The sequence below is a fragment of the Gambusia affinis genome, linkage group LG03, assembly GCF_019740435.1.
Source record: "Gambusia affinis linkage group LG03, SWU_Gaff_1.0, whole genome shotgun sequence".
Classification (NCBI taxonomy): Eukaryota; Metazoa; Chordata; class Actinopteri; order Cyprinodontiformes; family Poeciliidae; genus Gambusia; species Gambusia affinis.
This window is the reverse complement of record NC_057870.1, coordinates 20,993,988-21,021,235: the sequence shown is the minus strand read 5'-3', so window position 1 is coordinate 21,021,235 and position 27,248 is coordinate 20,993,988. Positions and strand designations below refer to the sequence as shown.

The 27,248-nt window shown below is 38.1% G+C and overlaps 1 protein-coding gene across 4 annotated transcripts; it reads left to right on the top strand.

Annotated features, from left to right (window-relative positions):
- Nucleotides 1-27,248, top strand: trim36 (tripartite motif containing 36). 4 transcript variants are annotated; one of them, XM_044111494.1, is made up of 13 exons: nucleotides 1-270; nucleotides 6,353-6,587; nucleotides 13,135-13,481; nucleotides 14,260-14,406; nucleotides 15,477-15,572; nucleotides 16,124-16,261; nucleotides 16,435-16,550; nucleotides 18,205-18,326; nucleotides 21,076-21,193; nucleotides 21,276-21,481; nucleotides 23,889-24,072; nucleotides 24,219-24,332; nucleotides 25,091-27,248. In XM_044111494.1, exons 1-13 carry the CDS (start codon nucleotides 208-210, stop codon nucleotides 25,458-25,460), a joined length of 2,256 nt encoding a protein of 751 aa, XP_043967429.1. In that variant the 5' UTR covers nucleotides 1-207; the 3' UTR covers nucleotides 25,461-27,248. The 4 variants fall into 4 exon arrangements, with proteins under 4 accessions (XP_043967429.1, XP_043967430.1, XP_043967432.1 ...); XM_044111495.1 differs by lacking the exon at nucleotides 1-270 and adding an exon at nucleotides 3,782-4,472; XM_044111497.1 differs by lacking the exon at nucleotides 1-270 and adding an exon at nucleotides 4,753-4,771.

The following is a 27,248-nucleotide window of genomic DNA, read 5'->3' as shown; positions in this document are numbered from 1 at the left end:
CAGAGAGGAAGGAGGGAGGAGAGAGGATGGTGATGAGAGAAGCTGCTCCTGCCACATGATGCCATCTCACCTTCCCCTGTGCAGCCTGTCGATCCTCCTCCTCTAAGACTCTGCAGCCCATTTCTCCCGAACTCCCCATTATTGCTGCGCTTTACTGTGCGGTCTGTAGCTGCGAGCTTTGCTCTGGATCCATCCCCATCTGTAGCCATGTCAGACTCCGAGGACATGACGGAGTTCGCCAGCATCGTGGAGCGGATCGAGCGGGGAGAGGTGAGCCTCATCCCGATGATTTATGGCTCTTCTGACAGCAGCGGTCTGCCTGTCAGCGCCGGGAGCCGGCCTGTAGGCTGTAAGAGGCGGGAAGCCATGCTCACTCACACCCATTCTATTCTATTCTATTCTATTCTATTCTATTCTATTCTATTCTATTCTATTCTATTCTATTCTATTCTATTCTGATATGAGCTATAATTAGCCTATTCTATTTGCTTAAAGTGGATAGGCTTAGCTGCTGCTATTTCCTATAATACACACTACATGCATCTGCCTTTCTGTTCTCTTTAAATGTACAGAATTAATTATTTTAATCTGAATTTATAACCATTTATAACCAATTTAAATAGACTTATAAACTGTATTAATTTGATCCAAGAGAAGCATGTTGGCTTTGATCTGCATCTCTGTTGGGTGGGTTTGCAGTCTGATCATTGACTTCTGCCAATATGTGGGAGCAGATATATTTCAAACAGAGGTGTTTGCTGGTGTCCGCATAGAGCGAGCTGCTGCCTTTGCCCACCTCAGACTGACAGAATGTGTGCCAATGTGTGTTTCTAGTCAGCTCTGAGGTTTATTCACGCGTGCACAGAGCCGTGACAGAAAAAAAGAGCACACTGCATGGTACTGAATCACAGACGAATTTGTTATATTTTATTACGTTTTGCATAATCTTTCTGAAAACGTTTGGAAAAATCCCATATTTTTCATCTAAGCAACTTTGCATACAGTTTATTAGACATAGTTATTCACAGAACTCAGTTTCACAATGTGGAAGTCATTCAGGCATTTGATTAAATATGTTGGAGCATGCACTCCAGTCCTAGACGCACACAGTTTGAGACCTTTGTCTAGAGTTTTTGATGTATTGTGCATAAGCCACCAAAAATAAAACTATAGTTAAATCAAGTCAAGTTTGTTTGTAAAGCACATTTCAGTAACAAGGAAGTTCAAAGGCCTTTACACAATAAAAACATAATACAGTAACCATTTATGCAACAAGCAATAAACATTTAATTTTCTCAAATACCATCATTAAAACCACCACGAATAATCGTCTTCAAATATACATTAATTATATTGATCGATGTTACTGCTATTATAATGTGTGTAGTTTTTGAGGATTTATTTCACGGCACATATTATTGTTAAAATTGTATATATTTAGTACATTAGGTGCTTCTTATTGTAGCGATACATTTTAAGGAGACAAATACAACAGCATTTTCACTACATTTGCTTGAAGAGTACCATCATGTATATCCAAAATACTGACACATGTTAAACTACACATTGTAGTGTTTGTTGGCATAAATAATTTTAGTGGAATATAATTAACCTTTGCTATTTTTCATACTTTTTAAAGATAACTAGCTACAATTTAGACAATATTTCAAATAACTTCAGCAAGGCATCGAAGAAGAATTCCCTTTACCAGACTCTTCAGAAACATGAGGACGGAGACAAAGGGATAAAATATGAAAGATGGATTCTGGTGCAGCTCAAAGTGACTAAACCACACACTCCTCTCACACATTTACATTTGTGATGGTAGAGCAGAAAATGTATTTTCTGGCATGCTTCCTGAACAACCAGATGGGATACAGATATCATCTAATGGTTGCCATGGAGACTTGGTTCCCCCCACACACCCTTCCCCAAAACCTAATGCCACTCCTGTGCTGTGAGGATGAAGCCAAATGAAATAGAACAATTTTAGGTATTTTTCCATGACAATAATATATTATTTGAGCTTCTACTTCTATATGCTGTATATATTTACAAGTTATTGTCACTTGCACTGCCTTGATGTAACTCACCTAATCCAGATCTAACATTGATCTTTGCCTCAAAAAACATTTCTCCCTTTGGTTGTGGGTTTTGCTCTGGATTGTCCATAGTTTTGTTTTTTGTTTTTTTATGCAACATTTGAGAGACTGATTTTTATTCTCTTAATGTCAGACATATCTATTCAGTAAACCTAGCGACCATTGGCCTGATTATTTCAATAGTTTTGAAGGAGCTGGGAGTAATCGGTGTAATCAGGATGTCCCACTGAGGGACAAAACTGGAGCACAGGTAAAGGTAGAGCAGGGGGACTTTACTCAGCCAGCTGGCAGATCTCAATACAAAACCTCTTTTGTGATGGAGAGAAAAGAGATACTGTCTACAGTATTAAAGAACCACTGACCTACTAACACATTTCTGCTTGCTAAGGACAAAGAAAGTAATTCCACTACTGCTATAGATACTTTCATTGCCCTTTGTGACTTCATAATGGATCATTTTACACCGCCCCTAAAAAAGACTCAACATTTTTTAGGTTTTCTAACCTAAACTGTGCTACTTTAAAAATGCTTAATGTAAAAGCAGTGTAGTGAGATCTACATAGAGCAGATAGTTGATAAATTATTTACATGATCTGAAATAATGGCAGTGTAATCAGTGTAATTCTCTGACCCACAACAAATATTGAGAAAATTTGATCAGAAAAGATGCAGTTTTTTGGAGACGATCTCAATCATTTTATGACTGAGACGGTAAAGTTCTTCTCATACAGCAGGGTTAACTCAGGTTATGGAGTCATCTACATATCCCCTGTTTTGCAACTTCATACCGGAAAGTAATTCGATGCTGTACTAACATATTTAAATTATTTCACACAACCAGAAGGATTAGGTGGCCAGGGACCTTTACAGAGCATGATTCATATAACACAAGTTCATACAAAGGCAGAACATGCTGTCTTATCAGGACAAGTAACAGGAAACAGACAAGTATTTTTGAAATAACACCATGTTCATTTTTTACCTTTTAACTATTTGTCATACAAAGGGGCAACAAACCTATTTTTAAAAAGTTGAATAAAACTTGATGCTGATTAGTTAATTTTTATAAAAATAATAATAATAAAAAGACTGCTGAGTTCTACTATTTCACCCAATTTAGACTTATCTGCTGAGGCATTCAAAGCCCTGCAGTTTAAATCAGGAGGTTGCCAGTCACAGTTTCCCTTTGCCAGTAGATGATAGTTATTAGAATCATGACTAAATTGTCTAGTCTATAAGTAAAACATAGAAATCAAAACAGGCACAAAACGCCCTAACCATCATCACCTGTTGCGTTGGAGTTGACAAATGGTTTCTACAAAATGTATATTTATTAATTTATTTATTTATTTTTACCAAATTAGACCAAAATTGCAAATGGGTACAAAATTATTTGCTTACAGTTACAAAATCTAAGTATGAATGGACAAAATGACCATGTGTAAGACACAATATGAGTACAAATTTGCCAAGGGTCAATTGATCAAAGCCAGAACAGGAATATAGTGGGCCATAGTTTCAATGTTATGGATAAATATAGATGAGTTTTATCAGCATAACAATGGAGATTTATTCTGTGTGCTCTAAATAATTTATTGGCTGGAGGTGTGTAAAGAGCACGAGTCCAAACACCGAACACCTGTGAAACTCCACAAACAACTACCGAATGTCAGGAAGCTCCATTATTAGCGCCAAAAGACTGAATTTGTCTTTTCCCACTGCTGTTTTGATGTTCCTTACATAATAACGAAAAACAGTATCCATGCTGATTAAGTTTTAGATTTACTCGTTTTTGATCCCCAGTTCAATTTAATAGATGAGGGCTACAAACGGTGTGAAGACTTTTTGTGTGGAAAAATGTCAGGAAAATTGATGTAGCTCCCCGAATAAAAAAAAAAGAAAAAAAAAGGAGTGTCATTGAGTGGAAACTTGTCATGTAGAAATTCATCAAAGCAATAAAGAGGGCGTTTAATAAGGTTTTTCCTGAAGTCAATAAAAGCAGCGGCAGCAGCAGCAGTAGTCTCAGTTCCCAGATCCATCCCCCTCCCTCCTGCCTGCCTCTCATATCCTCCCCCCGGGCTGCACTCGCTGCTGCAGCGGAGGAGCTGCTGATTCACCCCCGGACAGCCGGCGTAGCGTAGCGTGGCGTAGCGCACCGTCACTCTTTATATTTACGCTGCCGTGGCTGCTTGGCATCTTCCCCTCCTCCAGTCAGGAAAGTTTGCTGCGGTTTGTCCTGGACTAATTGATCCAACAAAGCGTTTTTAAACCCTCAGACAGAAAGAGAAACAAAATAGAAAAGAAAAAGCTAAATATTTTTTTTGCCTCATCATGACTGCGGAGATGCGGCGAAGCAGTGGTGCATTTTCGGTAAGAAGATAATGTTTGTTTCACTCATTGCTAAATCAGCCTGTGGCTCTTCTGCCTGCTGCAGTTACAGACAGATAGAGAACAGGCAGAGTTATCCATTCATTGCTGATTCGAGTCTTTGTTTCGTCTTTATTGGGCTTTTCTTCCGCTTGTGGGCAGCTTTGTTCGTCTCTCTGTCATTAAACTTCCTTTATCCTTCTGGGCATTGTTACTTTAACACGCTGGATATGTGGCAGCTTGGTTCTCACCATCTGAGCTAAATTAACAATCAGCGGCTGGTTGTTGGACGCTAGTAGTTGGTGTGCAGCTTTTAAAATGACTTTCTTGTCCTCATTTTATGTTAAAACGTGAGATACTGAAGGGGGTATTTGTGTTTCTCTATATTTAGCCGGGGTTAATCCTGTGTTATGTAATCTGGATGGTTGGTGTAAAATATGGGTAGAATTTCTCGAAAGGCGATACAAGCATGAAACTTTGCATAAATGTTTTTATGGGGTATCTGACAATGTTGGGGGTAGAGACAAAAACAAATTAGAATAGTCTTAGCAACGGTCTCTTGGAAACCGTTTTATTATGACCAACTGTTTCATTCATTTTGTAGTAGTTAAAAAATTTAATTAAACTATTAGCAGAGCATAATTTATTGATGAAAGTACAACCAAAAATATTTTCGACCTTTAACTTTTATTAAATGAACATGGTGATTACTGTTGTAATGCTATCAGAAACGTGGGAAGAACATGGTAATTGGCTGTTATGGTGGCTTCAATGGGGGTTTCTTTGTGAGAAATTGAGGTCACTGTGACAAAAATGCTGCTGAATACCCCTAAAGTATGCAGAATGTATCTTGACCTTATTGTTTAATCAGTTCATGGACTCTATAAGGTTTATTCCATTCAAATTTCTTTTGTTTTGTTCTTTTGATTGCATTCATTACCCTTAAATGATTAACTTTTTACTTTGAAACCCCACATGTAAGTGTGTGTTTAGGATTTCGTATGATGCATTAATGAAAACTAAGTTTGAGGTGTATTTAATTGCCTCCCTACTTGCAGAATCCCCTTTAGATGCATTTACAATTGCAAGTTTTTAGTGGTATGTCTCTGCCAGAGTTGGACCTCAAGATACTGAAATATTATTATTTGTGAAATAGTTCAAGATCAAATTTTAAATTTTCCAAGTCTTTCCACAAATACCCAACTGGATTTGACTATGGACTTTGACTGGACCATGGATGCCCAAGTCCAGTCCTTAAGCTCTATTGCCCTGCAACTTTTACCTGCCTCCTTTCTAGAATCAAATGGCTCATCAGCATCTTTTTACCTCAGTATAGACCTGTGAGCATTTATGTGATTCTGTTTTGTAGGAGCAAGAATGCATCTAAAATTTGCAGGACAAGACATGTTGAGGACTGGATTTCAACTCTCCTGGCCTAGACCATTGTAGCACATGAATATTCGCTGATCTAAACTGTTACTCTGGACATGTGCTAATGGGTGTTGCCATGCTGGAGGGTGAATCTCTGCCCCAGTTTGAAGCCTTTTGCAGCCTCTAGGGTTTTATCAATGCTAATCTCACCATGTATGAATAGTAATCCCCAGAATGCAACGCTACAACCACCATGTTTCACATCTGTGCTGGTTTTCTGCCTCACTTTAGACAAAATGTATACATCTCGGTGTTTACCAACCGTCAAACACATTCTTTCATGTTTGTTTCCCCAACTTGGTTTGGCTCTTTGTTTTCTAACCAAATACATTTCAAGCTTCTGTATGTTGGTGACTTGTGTTCAAGATAACATTCCCTCTGGGAGTAAACCTAAAGTTTTAAGCACGTTTTATGGTGGAAACACTGTTGGTAATTGAGTCCTCTGCTGCCAGGTCCCGATCAAGAACATCGAGCGGGAGCTGATCTGCCCCATCTGCAAGGAGCTCTTCACCCACCCGCTCATCCTGCCCTGCCAGCACAGCGTCTGCCACAAGTGCGTCAAAGAGCTGTTGATGCTGAACTACGAGGACTCGTTCGATGCTGGCTCTGAGAGCTCAGTGCCGGGCAGCCCGCGGTCCAGGGTGCCTTCCCCCTCCATGGAGAAGCTGGACAGGCTTGTCAGATCAGGTGAGTTTGGGTGGTAAGCAAATTGATTACGGTAAATTCTCCTGTGGCTGGAATGAAAGTTTTTTTTTTTTCTTTTTTTTGTTTTTTTTCTTTGTATTGCAGGAATGGGATTTACAGTTGAGGTGATTAGTGTTGGGATCCAGCGTGTTTAGTTATTAATGGGAGCTGCTGTCGGGAAAACGGTGCTTCGACCTGATTAGCAGTTATTTGAGCTGATGGAAATTAATAATCAGGCCTTGGGAAAAGATGGGTGTTTAATGGTTTCCACTGATGTCAAAATTGCTTTTTCCACAGTAGTGTTAACTTCCTGTTATTCTGTTCCTCTTGCAATTTCCTTTTAACTTCAGCTTTTAACTCTGCTTTCAAATCACATGTAGTTCAAATTCATATTTGCTTCATAGAAATGTACATAATCTTCTAGGATGTATTTACTAATGAGGAGAAACAGGCAGTGTGAGTATTTTGTGAACCGATAAGCAAATATTTTGCTGATGCAAATGACTGGTTGAGAGTGAAAAGGCTTAGTTTGAGCAGCAGGAAGTAGGACAAGTATTGTGTATTTGTGTGTTTAGATGTGGTGCAGACACAGCCCCCCCTCCTGCTGTTGTCCCACATAAACTGGAACAAACTTTAGAAAACTGTTAATTTCAGTCAGCACCTCTTCTAATCTCATTCTTTAAAGGCATAATGGAACAGAAAAAGGATTTTGATTGGCTGCAGGGTTAAAGTGCAGAGACAAGATCAGTCTGCCTCATGATTGTTTCTGTTGGCTGCTTTTAATGTGCCTGCATTCATAGGAAATGAATGCCTCCTAGTCATTTATTTTTTATTTTGGGAATAAAAGAATAGCTGCAATTTTCTGTCACCTTCCAATCCTTCTACAGTTGTACAAAATGTATGTTTGCTCATTTTTTTTAAAACTTGAAATTCAAGGTAGGTTGCAGTGAGGATGAGATGCTGCATGCTCAGATATCTTGATTATCCAGTGTTGGGGATTAGGCTGATGAGGATGAGACCTTTTGAAATGAATGGATGAATGAATGTACTCTATTAATCAAAGAAGGAAATTCGCATCCAAATTCACATAAATCATCCAAATACGACTGAAACATAACACAAAGCTGTTCAGCAATTAAAAATAGGATTAGGCTGGTGTAGCTGCAAGAAATATTTTTATATTAATGAAGGGTATACATTTTTTAACTTGTGACTTTTTAAATATCTTATTCTTAAGAGATCCACACCTGATAAAAATTTAAATATTTCAGGAGTATTAACAATTTTACCACTTAACTGTATAGTTTTTATTCTTTTATTTTTGCTTCAAATGAAAGTAGAACTAATTCTCAGGATAATTTTTTATTGTGCAACTTGTACCTTGTTTCTAGAAATTTATGCAAAAATTACCTTTAAGCAAATTCAACAAATGTTTTTTTTCTGATGTGTGAAAGCACCATATTCAAATGCTAAAAGTTAAAGTATCAGACTTGACGGATAAGAAACCAAACTAAAAATTCAGATTGATGAATCTGTTGGGCCTTGCTTTCAAAAAATGCCCCTGATGACCATTTCAGATTTGACTTGCTGTAGTTATAAACTCGAGATGCCACGTTGCCATAATGTACCATGAGGAACTTGAACCAGAGGAGCAGAAATCCCTGGAGTACAGTGAGGGGAACAGCTTTCAGTAAGTTATTCAGCCTTGGCTGGAAAACCTCTGTATGCTTTCAAACTCTGGTTCAGAGCCTGCTTCAGCAGCCTGAAAGACCTCATTCTTCACAGACAGGGCTGCGTCTGTTGATGCAGGAAATGATCGAATCCTTCTTGTAGTAAACAAATGACACAATTTGCTGGTGCAGAAACTAACTTTGCATTTAATATTTGTCACTTTTTCTTAACTTGGGTTATTTATGGAGCTTGTGGAATTCCCTCTGTGATTAGTGGTGAATTTGCTCACGTCTTAAACGCATCTAATCTGCAGATTAAGAGGCTCAGGTTTTGTGGGTTTGGGGTGTTTTTTTTTGCTAAACACTACTGGCTCAAACTCACAAATGGGGAAACTTGTTGTTCTGCCCCCACTCCTTGGAGATCAGATAACGTGTAGCCATGGTGATGCGACCTGCCTGTGAGGAATGAATGAGGGATTAGATGAACGGAGGGGGGAAAAAAAAAGACTTAAGCCTATATTTGTCAGTAGGCAGCTCGGACAAGATGTACTGAGAAAGAAGATAGTGGTCACAAAAACCTTTTCTTTTTGACTATCATTTAATTTTGATGATAAAATGCATCAGTTAAGATAACTTGGTGTAAATGTCTTGTAGATGTTTTATACAAAAAATAGAATTGCCCAAAATTGAGAGGTCAAAACTCTTGAGTGATCAAATCCAAAAAAGAAACCAGCATTTATTATTGACCAGTGAGAAGCATGATGAATTTATCTCCATAACTGATAAGTTTCAGATGTGAAATAACGATGGCTTTATCAGCTGTAGATAATTGGATTAAAAAGTTAATGGTTAGGCTTTTTGTTTGTTGGGTAATATCTAAAATCTCTGTTTTGAAGGCCTATTATAAGATTTGCTAAACAAAGATGATGTGAGGGTTTACCTTGGTCTTTCTGGTTGAAGGACAAGAAAAAGTGACAAAAATTATTTATTTATTTAATTTTTTTTTTTTTTTTTTTTACAGGAACTGAGCCCCTTCATGCTACTGTAAATGTTGTTTCCAAGATGTTTTGATACTCTGATTTATTCTGTAGAGAATTGTAATGTAGGAACAGCAAGACACAAGATTATTTGTCACCGTCCCGGCAGTCGGATAGTTTCACATTAGGAGTGTCTTTCAGTTTCTATCCCTGAACGTGTATTTAATGACTCCCGAAACTAACTTTTGTAAATCAACATGAGGCTCTTCATGTTAACTGGTCATTTGGCTCCAGAGACAGGCATTTAAAGCAGAGCTACACAAAGGATTTTGTGACAGAAATTAAATTAGTTCCTAGGAATCTCTGCCCCTGGTTGTGACTAGAACTAGACTATTATATGTTTTAATAGAATATATTGTACTGTCTAAATATTAGCCTCTCGGATAATATTAGTTCACACTGATTTAAGGTGGGTTGGTTATGACAAAATATCAAAATCAGTATTTAAAAAAAAAGGGATTGCAGGTTAAAATAGTCTTACAAATTGTCAAAAGTACAAGTTTTGTTTTCTTAGTAGGCAGCGTTAGTTAGTGCACCAGTTATTTAACTATTTTTATTGCTGTCTGACTCTTCTGACTTGATTCTAAATATAAAACATGTTTATGGTGCTGTTTTTCATTTTAAGCCCTTAAGTGTAAAGATAACCAATTAGAATTAAGTATTGGTTAAATATTTATTTTTTTATTCACCACCTGTTTTTTTTATTTCTTGCCTTTTCCTTAGTTTAAGTTTGCTGGTCCACTGTGATGCTTTTACCAGCTGGATTCACTTGTTACTTTCACATCATGTGTCATCTCATTTTTCTTGTTGGTCTCATCTCACCTCTCTGTTCATTGCTTGCAGCCGCAGGGCGAAGGTCGTTTGGAAGTCGAGGTAGACGCGGGATCCGTGTTTTCAGTAGCTATAGTAGTGAGTACAGTGTTGCCATAGAACCCCTCTAAGACCCTAGTTTGGTTGAACCTCTACATTTCCAACTTTACCTCTTAACACAACCATACAAACTCCACTCTGTCAGATGGAAATATAAATGAATATTTATTCATAAAGAGGCCAGCTTGATAAGAGGGCTGTTTCATCCTGACAAAGGTATTAAAAATGTTTTAGAGCAGACAGGGGCCCTCTGCCAAAATGAACACAAAGGACCAAAATTGGTGGGGAAGTTTCCTGGGAGTTGATCTAAAACTGGAATGTGTGTTCATTGGCTCGACTTCATAAATCTTGCTGGCGAGAAGAACCGTTTCAGTGAGAAGGATTAATGTCGTTCTCAATGTAAAAAGATAACGGCATATAAAGTTGAAAGTATGTTTAAGCTTTCTGAGTCTCAAGTACTTTATGGACAGAAATGTTTGCCCTCAAGCTCTTCCTCTGTAATCCCAAACCTGACAATCATGCAGCCAGTAAAAAAACAAACAAAAAAAAGTTTAATATACTGCTAATTATTTTGTACGTTTGAGTTTTTGGATGGCTCAAACTGATGACTAAGAAAATGGACTTAATATCTACTTTGATGCTCAGATCTTGTTAGAATCAGGAGAAACAAGGTATTAAAAATATAGATTTGCCACATAACCCATCGTGGCTGATTTAGTCAAGATGCCTCAGAGCATAAATAAGTTTTAAAATAAAAAGACAATTGAAAATGGGTAGCAAAGATGATTTTGGATTTGAAAATAAAAAAAACAACTTTTCAAAAAATTACTTGGTCAGAGTCCGATGCCATAAATTGGCAAGTGTTGACTCAGCCATCCATTTCAATGACATCAGAATTCCCAATCACTTCCATTCACACAGGCACATAAAATCAGGACCGAGGCAAGCAGACTGCCTCCACAAGCATTTGTGGGAAATAAAAGGGTCGCTATAAAGTCTTTGCAGAAAATTGGTGGCATTTTATGGTACAATGTTGAAGTTTACCAAAGACAAAAGCTACAGACCTCCAGGGATTGGGAAAGTTTTTTTTATTTACATAATAAGTGATTATTGTATGAGAAACAATTCAATTAACTTTTGTTTTCTTGACTGGGGAGAGAAAATCTCCTGGGACATTTTCAGACCTGCAATGACATATTTTAAACTCCTTCTTCAGCTCTAGAAAATAATTCATAAATAAATATTTTTGTTATAGGTGTATTCTGTCTGCAGTTCATCCACACACCCTGTCCTGAGTCGTCATGCGGTCTAAAGACATCCATTTATTGATCACCTTTCCGGAATAGAAATGACCGCGGGGTTCATTAGTTGCTCTAAATAAGGCTTTCATCTTCCAATGACATCTATTGCCATAATGTGCAGTTATCTGTAGGAAGGTTTCTGTTCATATTTTGCCCATATTCAGAGTTTACCACCTTCTAGTAAGCCATCCCCACACAATCACCATCTCACCTAGCATGCACAGGGCTACACAAATCAGTTTGCTGCTGCTCTGTCACAGCTTTTTACTTTCCTTCAGCTCCACCTTGTTCCTGCAGAAGTGCTGTTTGAAGTGGCCTCCTTGTGTGTTTGGCTTACCTGAGGAGTGTTTGATTTAATTTCCAGGTCCCAGGAAACGAAGTGGAAATACTGGCTTGCAAACTGAGATAAATCCAGCACTCCTCTCTTCCCCTGTCCCCCAAAAACGTGAAGCAATATTTTGATTTCTGTGTGTTTACTGACTTCCGTTTGCTGGCTTTCAGTGTGGTCATACTGCTTGTCTCTGTGATGTGATCTTGTGAACAGTTTCTGCTGCTGCCTTGTTGTGATGCTGCTGCAGCATCAGTAACAAGATGGGTATTGTGCAAATCTCTTGAAAGCTCTGCTGCTTCAAGAGATTTTTAGTGTTGTATTGAACTGGACCTTTGTCTGTTCATTTGCTTGACATTTATATCTATAGCATTTTACTACTTGGTCTCATGGTTATGTTAAGATGATTTTTATTTTTCCAATGGGAGGGCTGCACAGTGGTGCAGTTGGTAGCACTGTTGCCTTGCAGCAAGAGGGTCCTGGGTTCGATTCCCGGCCCGGGGTCTTTCTGCACGGAGTTCTCCCTGTGCATGCGTGGGTTCTCTCCCGGTACTCCGGCTTCCTCCCACAGTCCAAAAACATGACTGTCGGGTTAATTGGTCTCTCTAAATTCTCCCTAGGTGCGAGTGTGTCCGTGCATAGTTGTCTGTCTCTGTGTTGCCCCGTGACAGACTGGCGACTTGTCCAGGGTGAACCCCGCCTCTCGCCCAGATTCCAGCTGGAGATGGGCACCAGCAGCCCTCCTGACCCTCTAAGGGATTAGGGTGTTAGAAAATGGATGGATGGGAAAACTCATCCAAATCACTGATTGCTCTTAAAATTAGCATTACTTGCATTGTAGGTGTTGAATGACTTAGACATATTCCTAATTAGTTGGTAGGTTGCAGAATCCTCTCACTAATGCTCCATTCTTCCCAGATGGTTTCCCCTTCTGTACTTTTTTCCTCTGGATGACCTCTGCTCCCTGCATTGCCTGTGCTGGTGTTTTGCTACATGTACCCATGTTTCTGAGCAGTTGTCATTGTGGAAATAAAGCACAAAGGGAAACATGCAGAGGCCCTATTTGTGACGGCTGCTCACAATGGCATTTTGGCCTTAAGATCAAAGCTTTTATGTCACCCCCAATGATGTAACGACCCAGAATCTGGCACAGATGAGGTCTCGGATTCAACAAAGACCCCCATTTGACTCTCATGGAAACTATTCACTTCTTGTAACTCATTACGTTGATGCTTGCATGTCCAAATAGAGCCTCTAACAAGACTGGAACCATAATGGCCTGAGGGTAGGAATCCAAATGGCACATGAACTTTACCTAATGCATAGCTCTTTGCTTCCCTTCAGGTTCGATCTCATCCCCGGGTTGGCGCCGAGGGTCTGTGACTCCCCGGGTCACCGCCATCCCGTGCCCTGGCTGCCAGCATGACATCGACCTGGGAGAGCGCGGCATCAGCATGTTGTTCCGTAACTTCACCCTGGAGAGCATCGTGGAGCGTTACAGGCAGGCTGCCCGCGCGGCCGTTGCAATCATGTGTAACGTCTGTAAACCTCCAAACCAGCAGGAGGCAACTAAGAGCTGCATGGACTGCAAAGCTAGCTACTGCAACGAGTGCTTCAAATTACACCATCCATGGGGCACCCCCAAAGCCCAGCATGAGTATGTTGGTCCCACCACAAATTTTAGGCCAAAGGTAAACGGCAACACTGCTTATGATGTGATTCTCTGAAGGCTGCACATAATTTTATTTTTTTTTTTCTAACACTGTTAAGTGTTAATAATGTTAAGAGCTGTCTTTAACTTGCAAAAATTAAAATAAACTAGTATTGAGCATTTTTATTTATTTATTTATTTTTAAAGGTTTAGAGAACAAACATGAAAAATACCTCTTGGTGATTTATGTGTCTTTTAAAATTCAGTCTGAAATTGAGATTCTGAAATGGTAACTTTGTATGAAATGGAGTTTAAATGTTAAACAGATAAGTGCGTTGATTACTAGCACTAATTGCTAACTGTTAGCCTCGCCACTTGGTGCAGCAATTTGTAAATTTTACTGCTTCAGATAAAATGCAAAGGATGAAACCTAAAAGGATTCATTGCCTTTTAGAGAAGCTCAATTTAATCAAGCTGCTCAACTTAAAAATGCTTGACCTCTATGTGGGATCTTGGCATTTAAAAATGCAGTTTCATCTCTGTATATTTTAGGACTTTTTTATTATTATTCAGAACTTCCTACTACTTAAAGTTCAGATCGTCTTCCTGTTTCCCTCCAGCTCATTTTTGATCTGCGCTGCTTTAACCTTGCATGCAGTTATCTGCTCTCCAGCTGACTGTTTCATACATTCTTCAGGTCTAATTTTAACTGCTTGTTTAAATGGATGATGTAACTCTATAGCATGCAGCTGTGTGCAGCACTTGTGCCCCGGACGACTTCCTCAGACAATAATAGTGTGATATGTTGAATTTCTCAGGTGCTCATGTGTCCAGAGCATGAGATGGAGAAGGTGAACATGTACTGTGAAGTCTGCAGACGGCCGGTGTGTCATTTGTGTAAACTGGGAGGGTCCCATGCCAACCACAAAGTCACTTCGATGAGCAGTGCTTACAAGATCCTCAAGGTACAGACAGTTTGCTTTCCTGGTAAAAAGATAAGTTGGAATAAACTTAAATTGTTTTTCTGCATTGTATTTGGGAGTGCTACAAAACAACTTTCTGGAGATAACAAAGATTAGTCTGAGTGAGTCAGTGGCGATGTTGTCATGCGCTGAAAAACACTTTGGACTATTGATATTTTTACAGTAAAATCCTGCAGGTTGGACGTTGTTTGTTACAGAGGAATGCATTCAATGCATATGGTCACAAATTACAAAACTTTCACAAATATATTTAATTTGAGTTTGATCTTGGATCTTGTATTTTATTTTCCTGTACCATGAATCAACAGGTCGCTGGATCTCTTTCTCCTGTTGTAATATTAATGCTTGACCTGTACCTTCTGTGCTCACCAGACTGTTAACGATTCCTCTGTGGAAACTGAACCCAAGTGGAGAAACATCAGATTTATGTCCCCAGCTTAGTTCAGTCTTAGCCCTTTTATATTTTTCAAAATGTATGGATCCCCCCTAAGAATCCAGAATTTAGATTTGAGAATTTGTTTGCTGTGGTTCCAAAAAGATTCTGAAAATTAAACCTTAAACAGAATAATCTTGGTTTAAAAATATGAAATAGTTGTTTAAATCTCTGGTGCTATTCAAAGCACGTTCACTGCAACCCTGTGTGCTTGTCTGTGTGGCTGCAAACAATGCATTCTTACATATTTAATGAGACCATTTGTTCCTCATCATTCTGCACACATTGTAACTTCAGAATAGATTGTGTATCAAATTATCTGAGTGGCTCTGGAAACCTCTGTCAGTCAGTTGTTTTGGGTTTCTGCTGCTTTGAACACTAATGCATTATGGCACACTCAGGAACTACTTACAGCTGCTGCTGTGAATGGTGGGATGGGAGATAAATATTGATCTGACCAAAGACTGCACAGATGAGTGTCAGCACAAACAAAATTACACAAATGAGATTTTAAAATGGTTCCATGTTTAAAGCACTAGTAAAAATATACTTAAATGTATATCTATAAGTTGTTTGGAATTAAATTTTATTAAATACTGCTGATGTTTTGTCTCCCTAGGAGAAACTAGCAAAGAGTATCCACTATCTCATCAGTAAAGAAGACCAGGTCAGGACTCAGATTACTGAGCTTGACCGGCTCATCAGTCAGACCGAGGTAAGGGAAAGAGGACGCTGACTCATGCTGCTGCAACTCCTTCGTTCTCTGCTCCACTCAGGGTTTTTTATTTATTTATTGTACTTGACATTCTGTCTTGTCTTTTTATGCAGTTAAAGAATACTATAACATACAAAGTAGTATTAAAAAAAAGGATTTTTGGAATTTCATAAATATTGATTCAACCTACCAGTTGAGAATGGTTGGATGCTCTTTGAATGAAGATGAAACTGAGGTGTAAAGAGGAATCCAAAGCTGTGAACTTAGCTTCTTTAGACTACCTTTTATTTAAAATGGTCTACCTTTTTCTCTTTGAAGTAGGACTTTAGTACACAGTCTCTTAATATATCTGAGCTCAATAGAGCCTTTTGAGATGCTCTTGAGTTTCAAAGCTGTTCTGTGTTGGAGACTTCAATGCCGTAGTCTTCAAAATATTTGTTTACAAAAAGGGGTTGTATTTATCAACTTTTCCTTTATCTTTCACAGTTTTTAAATGTATTGTTTTTTATTTTGGGGGTTTGAATTTGCTTTAATTCATTGTTTTTCTGAAGGAAAATGGACAGCTTGCAGAGCGACAAGCCAACGAACATTTTGAACGTCTGTTTGAGACTCTTCAAGAAAGAAAATCAGAGATGCTGAGATCTATTGAACAGTCCCGTAACAGACGCATAGGCCAACTGAAAGGCCAGGTACAAAACATCACACTTCCTCAATATACATTTGGCCAATTAAATGTTAGATTGCATGAAACCAATTGAGGCGTTTTAATATGTTTAGAAACTGCAGGATTTTATTTGTGTTTTTAGAGTTTTTTTTTTTTTTTTTTTTTTTTCCATGTCTTGCTTCTTTAAAACGTTTGCAGGTGGAGGAGTACCAGGGTATGTTGGAGAACAGCGGCCTGGTTGGCTACGCCCAGGAGGTGCTGAAAGAGACCGATCAGTCCTGCTTTGTCCAGACTGCAAAGCAGCTACATGTCAGGTACACAGAAAAATGATCAATACTCTGGTTGGCAACTGCATGAAGGATCTTCTGAAAAGTCAAAGTACTATTACAGTCGTGTTTAAACAGAGCTTAATGTTAGTGTCCAGGGAACATGTCAACTACATCTACTAAAACAAAGTAACTTTTAATTTATTATTTTTTTCATGTGATGAGATTGATTGACTTAACTATTACTATGTTTTAAAAATAGTCCTATATTAAATTTTGTGAACTTTAACCTCTAAGCCCCTTAAATATGCATATAAATTTTGGGATGGAACATGATCTATTAAAATACATAGCATTTGGCTCCTGTAAAATGTTGCATCCAGACATGCCGATTCAATATAGCTTCCGTTAATTTGTGCAGGTCTATTATAGAATTTCTAATATAACCAACTAAGAAAGTGGAGAAGTATGTATCTAACCTAAAATGAAGACCCTGCTACAGTGTTGGTAATATCGCAGAAATCTACAAAACACAGACTTCTGCTAATTAATTTTTTTATTCACTTAACTGTGACGTCACAGACAAACAAGGTAACGGATCAAACTCGGCGACGAGAGTAAATGGCTAATTCACCTTTTCTATAAAATAGGCTTACATAAATTCTTAAAACAGTATAAAGACACTTGACTACCTAAGATCACACATCCTCTCATTTCCTCTCGTCCTCATCATCATCAGAAACTCGCATACACTCGCATTAATTACATGTTCTCACAGACGCACAACTCCGTTTATGCTCTTAACAATATAATACTAATTCACTTGTTCATACACTCTATTTACTTTCTCACATATGGAAACGCATTACAACTGAACATATCTTTGGTTTTCTTTTGGTAAAGATTTAGTCATGTGGATGAACATTTTGGAATCTGTTATGGCCTCCAAGTCCAGGGGCAAAACTTGTGCAGATCCAATGCAATAAAAATGCTTTTAACTGGAATGTCAAAATGCATCAAATCACATTTATGATCATAGCTACAATGCTGCCAACATTTGCAATCCCAAAGGCTGCACTTAAAGCACCATGCATTCAGACTCTGCTGGCCAATCATAATTGTGGCCAGAAGGATAAACTTTTATACTCGTGCCAGTTATAGATAAAAATTGATGGAGTGTTGGGATCATTGTGATGATGTGAAATGGAGGAAAGTCTGACTATTTTATTTATTTTTTTTGTTGGATGTCTTTACTTGTTCTCTTGTTGCTGTTCTTAGCTGGGTTGGGTGGGTTTATTTTAGTGTTCAGCCTATTACAATGGTTACGTATGTGACTGCAATGTGTTGGGAACACAGTCACGTGCACAGAAGGGCACTTAAGAAAAGCTTTTTGCTGCAGTGTCCCATCAGCACTGAGTGTTGCTGTATCTTCTGCACTAATCTGCCTAATTAATCTGCTTTAGCAGCTTTGGTTAATCTGGGAAAGTTTTCACTCAGGGGAATTACAGTGGCGAGTTTAGTTTTCTTGTTAAAGCTTTCATTTAGTTTATAGTTGTTCTATATCCGATTGCTTAGACGACCCCAGGCCAGAAAATGTGAATGATCATACCTCATGCTAGATGGTCTCTTCAGTAAATGTCTGTATTCATTCATTTTAATGTTTGTAGGATTTTTCTTGATTTCTTTCTTGCTTGTTCTTCAGGATTCAAAGAGCCACTGAATCATTAAAGACCTTCCACCCTTCAGCTGACCCTTCCTTTGACGAGTTTGTGCTGGACACGTCCAAAGAGGAAACTTTGCTGAAAGAGATGTGCTTCGGTGGAGGTACGACCACTTTGTTTTTTTTTTCCTTGCTTAAATCTTCAGTCTTTGCTTGTGTGATGTTTGTCATCAAACTTAAATTAAAAATATGCTTAGAATTTACAAAAATATATATAGATTTTTTTTTTTTGGTCAATGAACTCGCAGCTCATTCTTCCACTGAAACAGCAACTCAAAAAAGTAAATAAAATATAATTTAATCTTTTTTTGTGTTAATTTGAGCATGTGGACACATTCCCCGTACTCGGCCTTTTGGTTTAATAGTGCTGTTGAAAACATGATGGCCAGAACAAGTGGCTCATAATCGCCTACATGTCACATGCTCAGCTCTGTGAATAGAGCTGGGCAAAGAGGTCAGAGGTTGTCTAGGGTAAGCAAGTTGAGCAACAGATACAATGATGGCAATACGATCTACCATGCTCTGTGCTGGCTGTGAAGAAAGAACATTAATGATAAATATCCCCATTACATGCACATACAGAATGGAGACCATTGACATATACAAGATTTAATAATTGTATATTATATAAACGGAAAGCTGTATACAATTAACTGTTCAGATGAGTGCATTTGAAATATTATTATGCTGGTTAGGAGGCAGCTGAGGTTAAAATGTCTCTTATGTCAATTGTACATCAGCAATAAATTTCCAAAACCCTCTAGAATAGTCCAGAAAAGATTTAAATGAATTATTTTGTCAAGTGTGTGGGAGATTTTTTTTTTTCTTTTTTGTTTTAATATAAAAATAAGCTTAAATGGCCTTTAAAACTAGACAATTTGAGTCTGGAAATGTGGGAAGCATGAACATGGTAATAAATATTCACCTTTTATTATTTATTTTAATTACTTAATTTGGACAAAAAAAAGTCGTCCATGAGATTGATGTGGCATTGTTGTGCCTAATACTGAAACTTGTCAATGTTTGTCCAAAGCCCATATTTTATATCTAGTTCAGTGGCAGCTGGGTCTGAAGACTTGAAATTCAAGTCTTGATTGTTTGTAGAAGCTTCTCTGTCAACACTGATGTGCATCAAACCAAGATTTCTAATCCCTTCTCTTTCTCTCTCTGCTTAGTGCCTTTAGTCTTTAATTATTAGAGATGGACTAAATCTAAATCGGGAGTGGATTTTTTTTAAACACCAGGTGCCTTAATCTTTTCTTTTTTTGTTTTCATGTATTTTATGTAAAAGTGTTGCCTGAAACATTCCTAACAGTCTTTAAGGGGAACTTTAATAGATTTAATGGAGCAGTTGGGTGGCAGCTGTATTGACGTTACTCTAATCTATTCAGCCTGCAGCCCTTTGCTGCAGTGACTCTCTCTCTTGTGTTCAGGGGGAAAAGATGCTGTGGAAGCTTTCTTGTGCTGCGGTAAATGAGTTCAGGTCTTAGAGGATGATGCATCAGTAAACACAGGACTGCTGCATATGTGGAAAAGTGTGCCATGCTAGGTGTTTTTACGTCTGCACCTTTTTGTTTGGTTTATACAATAACAATGATTTCAATCAGTGATTTTTATTTTTTATTTTATTCTTTTCTTCATGGATATTGTTTCCATGTATTCTGGTTCTGTGTTTTATGATGGAAGATGATTAATCTACTCATAAGAGCCTGTGAAAGATTTGAACTTGATTCTCATTTGTGCTTCTTTTCCAGTTCACTCAAAATGTTTCCCCAACACCCTCAAAACAAGTCTACTTCTGTAAAATCTGTACTCAATATTGGATTTGTCACAACCTTGTTGTCTGATTACTCATCTGCAAAAAAGACAATCCCTCTAGCCTGGAATTTGGCTTTTCAGAATTATCCCAAGTTTCTAAATAAATAAATCCAAAATGAGATCCCCATCTTATGCTGCTTTAACTGATTTTGCAGACAAAATATGAAATCAAAGACATAAATAGTGGATTGGCAATGGTGCTTTTATTGTATTGTACCTTTCAAAAATTAATTATTTAACTCTCAATTTGAAAATACATAGTGCCTTTTGCAAAGGAGAGCAGGCTGTAAAATGTTTTCCAGACAGATTAGTTGAATAAATCTGCATTGGTAGAGCTTTTTAAAAAGCAGCCACCAAGGATTTGAAAAGATGTTGATCAAAAACTGAAATATTGAATGAGTGAGAACATTGCTCGGTCAACTTTTAGAACATTGGTGGCCTTTTAGGTCAGTGAAGTGCAATGTCCTGAGAGTTTTCTCTAAAGTTTGTTTGATCTCTAACATTGCAGTATGATGAGTGAAAAGCTAAAAGACGGCTTTTATGGGGGAATACTTTCTCACAGCACTGTGGAGAAACCATAAAGAAATTAAAGAGCTGTAAATGTTTTTAAAGCTACTGTGAGGTGGTTACTGTTACTTCCTGTAAATGGAGAGATATTTGAAATGTGTGGAGGAAAGGCCAACTGTGAGTGAGGAGAAGAAAACGGTTAGTGCATGCACGGGGTGTTTCCACTTCCAGGCAGCGATTCTGTAAAAAATCTTTTTAGCTCCATTAAGCAAAGTCCTCTTATCCTTTCTGCTGAGTGGAAAGTGATGATCCAACCCGATATGAACCCTTTTAATTAAATTAGCACAGTTTCGTTCTCGTCAAAATTAATAATGAAGGTCAGCACTTTACGTTATAGGACAATTATTTCATCTCTGCTTTGTCTGAGACAAATTTCAAGAAAATATGTATATATCTTATTTTATTTTTTTGACATTTACCATTTCATGTGTAGATTTAATTAATTCTTTCTCCTCCACTCTCGACCAGTCCCAGACCCTCCTCTGATTGACTGGACCCACAGCAGAGTTTACAATGAGGCCTCAATTTGCTGGAGGCTCTCTGAGGACCATCTCCCAACAGATCACCATATTCTAGAGTACCGCAAGTACGTTGAATTGGAACCATCAGTCATACACTGCACATATTATAACGTGAAGAAATCTTAATTCCATCGTCTTGTCTTTCAGAGTTGGGGGACAAAGCCGATCTCCATCTCCAGGGAATGGAGAGGACAAAGGTGTCTGGAGGGCTACGGACAGGGTGTATGGGTCCAGTGCTCTGGTGCACGACCTGGAACCTGACGGTCAGTACGCTTTTAGGGTTCGAAGCTGCAGGAACTCCATGTTCAGCCCGTACAGCCCAGAGGTCTCCTTCCACACTCCACCTGCACCTGGCAAGTTTTTTTTTTTTTTTTTTCTCTTGCATTGAAGTGATTTTATTTTTTTTTTTAATGGTTTAATCTTGGAGTATCTTTTTTAAAATTATTATTTATTAAAAATTTTTTTTTACAATCTTTCATTTGATATAGTTTAAGAACTGTATGTGTATGCATTCTCTTGACAAAGTTGGACTTCAGCTTTCATCATTAACAACTTGAGACTGAATAAAAAGATCTCTACTTGCAGGGCTACTGGAAAGTATGTCCACGTACTGCATAGTTTATGCAATCACTACCTGGCTGCGCCTGCTTTTGCATAAATCCCTTCATCAACTCAGCCTGCAGGTGCTCAACTTCTGGCCCTGCTGAGGTGTTTAACAAGCTCGGGAGTTATTCTGTTTCTTTGTGCATCTTTTCCTTCTACTCAACTCTCCACTAATATTTGGTTGCATCATTCTGAATAGCCGCTTCTAATGCGTAAGAAGTGCTGGACAACTGTCATGTCTGCAGTCCTGACCATCATTGTGTAGGCTATAACATTTGTGTTAAAACATTTTCTAGGTTTAATAATTCCATTTATCTTGGAAGAGATTTTTGTAAGCATCAACATTAACAAAAATAAACGCATGTAGTATCGGTAATTAGTCAATTTCACTCTTGGAATTGGAGAAATAAATTCATTTCTTTTTCAAACTGCACCTTTCCTGCTGCTTGCACAATGTGCTTGGCAATATTGAAAACAAATTCAAAAAGGTATGACAAGACAAAATCAACTTGAATTTACGTTTTATTCATGTTTTAATTTGAGAAGCACCTGTACTTCTAAAAAGAAACTATTACAGAGATGCAGAAATGTAAACTGAGTAGAAAAATCTTTTACTTAAATCCCACAAGCCACCTCAATAGATTGTTGTCAAAAGCATTAAAGGGCAAACGGACTACTGGAGCCACAATCCCCCTTTGTGGGCCTCATGTTGGCCCAAGCAGAAGCAGCTAAGCTCCTTAACACTGTAGATTCTGGTAGCAACTAGGAGCATTGTGGTAATTTAGTTTCTCCTAAAAAGATTATCAGATGACAAATTAGTTTTGTTTCTAAATATTTAATTGTGTTTGAGTGCCCATAGCGGGAGGTAATGAAGCAGACGGGCTGTTTGTTGCCTTTATCTTTCAATGAAGTTGGTTACCATGGTAATTTTTTTTTCTTTTTTTTTTTTCTAATCATTTTGATGTAGCTAAAAGCAGTGTAGGTCATGTTTGTGTGGGAGGGAACGGTGTATAGTCTTGATAGCTTGGAAAAGCAAACTGCTGGCACATTTTTCTTGGCATCGTTTGAACTTGGAAGGAAATTTATCCAAAATCTACTGAAATTCTCTGTCTGGACTTGAATATAAACTGAACAGATTGGAACCCAATAAGTTACCTCCACTACAGTCCCTCTGTTTTGGTCTGGGTATGTTGGAGTTCAGATTTGTATAAAAATGTGTAGATTTATTGTGGACCTTTTCAGACACAAAATCATGTTGTTGCAGTAATTAAAATATTAAACTTTTTCTAATCACAGCATCATTTAAGTGCATAACATAGCTTTGATTGTTTAATCTTTTGAATGGTTCAAATTACTATTTCACTATATTTAATGACTTGAAACGGTCGCCTTTTTAAAAATGATCTAAAAGGTTATTCTTAGTGTGAAATGCAGATATGCCTGTTTGAAAAGGAGGTGTGTAAATTATATCAGGATTTATTTTGGTGCAACATATCTTACTGGATCTTTCCCTACCTCTTAATATATTAAGTGAAAGCATCTTTACTAGACTGCTACTGACCCAGATTTATTCCATATTGTATTGGGGATAAGTAAAAGTTTAATATTTTCCTTCAAGCATTTTCTACTTAGTTGTTTATTTGCAGCTGTCCTGCTATTTAAGCTAACCTCAGTACTGTGGCAGAGCTGCTGTTTATCCCCCAGCTAGATTCATCTATTGTTGTTTTCATGCCCTAGTTGGTATAAGGACTTCCCAGATAAATGCAAATGGTTTTGCCTAAAGAAGACTTCAGGTTGCAGTGGGATGGCTGAGTGAACATGTCGGCCCATGTGTCCTGGATTACTGTAATCATGGCCTTCAGCCCAAAAGCTATTTATAGATTTCATTTAATTGTAACCAGATGATGTATGTAAATGGAGCAAAAGATAAGAGATGGCAATTCTGTTAGTGAATAAACCTTTTAAATATCTTAAAATGGTGTCATAGCGCCCTCTTGTGTTGACGTCTACCATTTGCCTTTAAAAAGTCCAACGGTTGAAATCCTCAAGATTTCTTCTCAAATTAACAATTGATATTTTGACTTGGCTGACTTTTATTTCTGACTCCTCCCCCCACTACCCCTGCTAAACATCTCCTCTCTTTCTTTCCATGTGCAGTTTTCAACTTCCTGTTCAGTGACAAGTGTGGATTCAGTACCGAGCGCCTAATTTTGAACAATCGACGGGATGCTGTGGAGAGCGTGGCGGGTATGGCTTTCCTCCTTTCAGCAGAACGTGTGCAAACCGGCAGCTACATCGGTCTGGACTACATCATTGGGGACACTGGCATCTCCCAGGGGAGGTACAGAAAAAATTAGCATAAAACAAAATGCTTCATTTGCAACATCAGCATGTTCATTAAGGATTAGGGGAGTCATGCAGCTGCTGTTGTTTGTCTGTTCACAAAATTGTGGGGGGAGAAATTGATTAAAGCTTTGTCTTCTGCAGACACTACTGGGCCTTTAAGGTGGAGCCGTACACCTACATGGTAAAAGTCGGTGTGGCTTCTGATACCAAGCTGGCTGAATGGTTCCACAACCCAAGAGACACTAGCAGTCCAAGGTATGTGCTAAACAGACAAGATCTAGGTTACAAACACAAGGAGTTCAACTAAATGACTAAATCTGCTAACATAATCCTATTTATGCAAGAGAACTGGTGTGAACTCATAAAGAGCTTACTCGCAGACAAAGCCTACCTTTCACACCGGATCCACTCACGTTAAACCAAAGAAAAACCTTATTTTGACAATTAAAATTTGTGGTAATTGCATAAGGTGATTAACATTCACTGTATTGGAGAAGGACTGGCTTTAAAAAAAAAAAAAATCTGAAAAACGTGTAAAGAGAGATTTTTGGCTCCAGTTTTTTTTATTTATTGTTTTTGACGATTTACTGTCGGGAAGGAGAACTGTAAAAGACATCAAGTTGGCCTCTAAATTAGGTGTAAAAATATTCAGCTGCAGTTGGTGTCATCTTAAATGTTTTCATTTCCCAATTAATTTTTACAATATAGATTACAATAACTTTGTGTCACAAGCTCAGATATTTCAGTCCAACTTAATGAAAAGCAACGCCAAGGCAATCCTAGGCTGAGTAAGGAGCTGTTGGGTCAAAAGTTAAGATGTACTCCGTGTTCAGTGCACAGCGTGACCCTTTCTGTCCATGGCATGTTCTTTAGCAAAACACTGTCTAGTCTTAGCCATTTATTTAAGCGTTACGTTAAATAAATGGTTCTCTGTTTTTAAAAAGCTCACTTGGGATATACCTAACTTAAATGAAAGAGAGGATCATCCTAAATCTTTTTTTCCTTTTCTCCAGGTATGACCATGACAGCGGACATGACAGTGGCAGTGAGGATGCATGCTACGAGCTCTCCCAGCCCTTCACACTTATCACCCTGGGCATGGGTAAACTCTTTATCCCCAAGGCCTCTTCTTCCTCCTCCGTTTCCAATGCAAATGTATCATCCGGTGACTCGGGCAACCGCGTGCTTCCCATGCCGCAGCGCCTGGGCATATGCTTGGACTACGATGCACATCGGGTGTATTTTTACGACGCCGACACCATGAGGTGCCTTTTTGAGAGGCAGGTCGACTGTTCGGGAACGATGTTTCCAGCCTTTGGTCTCATGGGCAGTGGAAAGGTCCAGCTAGAGGAGTTCATTACCGCTAAGAAACTGACCTTCTGAGTAAGAATGGAGGGAAGATATTGATGCATTAAGACTTTAATAAATTACATTTTTCTTTGGTATTTTTCTGCGAAAACCTAGAAGGTACGTTGTCCTGTGAGGGTAAAATCCAACCGTTTTTTCTTAGTGATGGGCCTGTTATCAGCAGGGCTTCCCTCTCCCCCCACTCTGTGAATGAGATAACTCATGCGTGTCCACATGCAGAGGTCTTCGAAGATTGACAAGAAATGTCATCTTTGTAAACCAAAGTCCCTGTATTAGTGAATTGTAATTGACCCGCTTTAATTTACCAGCTGAGATCAGCTATTACTGAACTGGCTATAGAATATGTAGTCACTTTAAATATTTTAACCTGAAACAACTTACACTGACGCACTGCTTTATTATTCTAGATCGTTTCTTGTTTTTTAAATCGTTGGTGGTTCTGTGTGAAGGTAGCAGCAAAGGTTTAGATGCTAGAGGATATGAGGGAAGGTTGCTGCTAGTTTTGAAACTAGCACCTTTGTGCCTTTTTTTCCTCCCCTTTTTGTTTTAAAATAAAAATTAATCACAGAAGTACACAATTGATAAATCTACCAGTTTACTCTATTTTATCACTGGAAACACTATCAGTTTCAATGTTGGCTGTTTTGCACATGAGTGAATTGATGCACATAATCTCTTGCTTTCATCACTGCTTAGTTTTTTTTTTCATTATCAATAATTGTGAGCACAGCAGTAAACGTATGGATGTCTTGCATTCACACACAACTTGTTCTTGTATTTAATTATGTGACCAATTATGTCACTTTTTTATTAGCACAAAACACTAACTTTAACTTCAATGTTGTCCAGTTACTAAAATCTGCTTTACTTTATAACTGCGATACCATGACCAGCCTGAACTCTTTGGCTATGGTGCTTATTGAAGTGCAACACACAGCTTTATCACCCAACAGCCTTTTAACAGTTTAAAGGAAGCATTTATTCAGGTTCGTCCAAAAAGTGCTATCACAAGATGGCACCTTGATTTCGGTGCACAGCCATTAGGTGTAGCATGTTAATCTCCTTACTGTTCAAGTTTGGCTGTCATGGAGAAGTTGCTGTTGAATTTTAGGGACACATTAGATGGACTAAAAAGTTTGTTTGGACACCACACTTCAATTGGTTAATATTTTCTCTTTAATTTTTTTATGTGCCTGCACATGGGTTGGTTTGTACATCTGTGTGTGTATATATTGAGATTTCTGGAGGGTTAGGGTAACCGGTCTGTGTGCGTTTTCTCAGGTTTTTAGCCCAGATTTGGGTCTGAAGCTACCTACCTCTGTCACTCTGCCCTGGAAAACCTTAACTGCTGTCCCTTTCCTGAAAGAAACTTCTTAACTTCATTGATGGCTCCTTTTATCTTTTTAGGTTTCTAATAATTTTGTTTAGGTAAGACATTAAGCTGACATTTTTATTTTTTTTAAGATGTGTACATGCTAATCTAGAATTTGTTTTCAGTGGAATAAAGTAAATCATAAATGTTAGTGTGTTACTGTATGGAGATGTTGACCTGTTCAGCTGCCTTTTGTCAAGGGATTTTTTTTTTTTTCTTCAATGGAACAAACTACTTCTCTTCCTGTTGAGTGTTCTTTAGGCTTTATTTTTGGTGTAAAATGTTTTCTTTTCTTTTTTTTCTTTTTTTTTTATCAATAACTGATGTCTCCAATTTCAAAAAGGAATATTCAATTAGTGACGGTGTGCGTATTTTGTCCCACGTGTTTTGCATCCGTTTTCACTCCAGTCCTCACAGACCTAAAATCATAT

Bases quoted from the DNA above. Each gene is read 5' to 3' on its own strand.
- trim36 (XM_044111494.1), top strand. From the start codon at position 208: ATGTCAGACTCCGAGGACATGACGGAGTTCGCCAGCATCGTGGAGCGG. The intron at 14,407-15,476 runs GTACAGACAGTT...TTGTCTCCCTAG, and splicing joins GTGCTTACAAGATCCTCAAG to GAGAAACTAGCAAAGAGTAT. The intron at 21,194-21,275 runs GTACGTTGAATT...CTTGTCTTTCAG, and splicing joins CATATTCTAGAGTACCGCAA to AGTTGGGGGACAAAGCCGAT.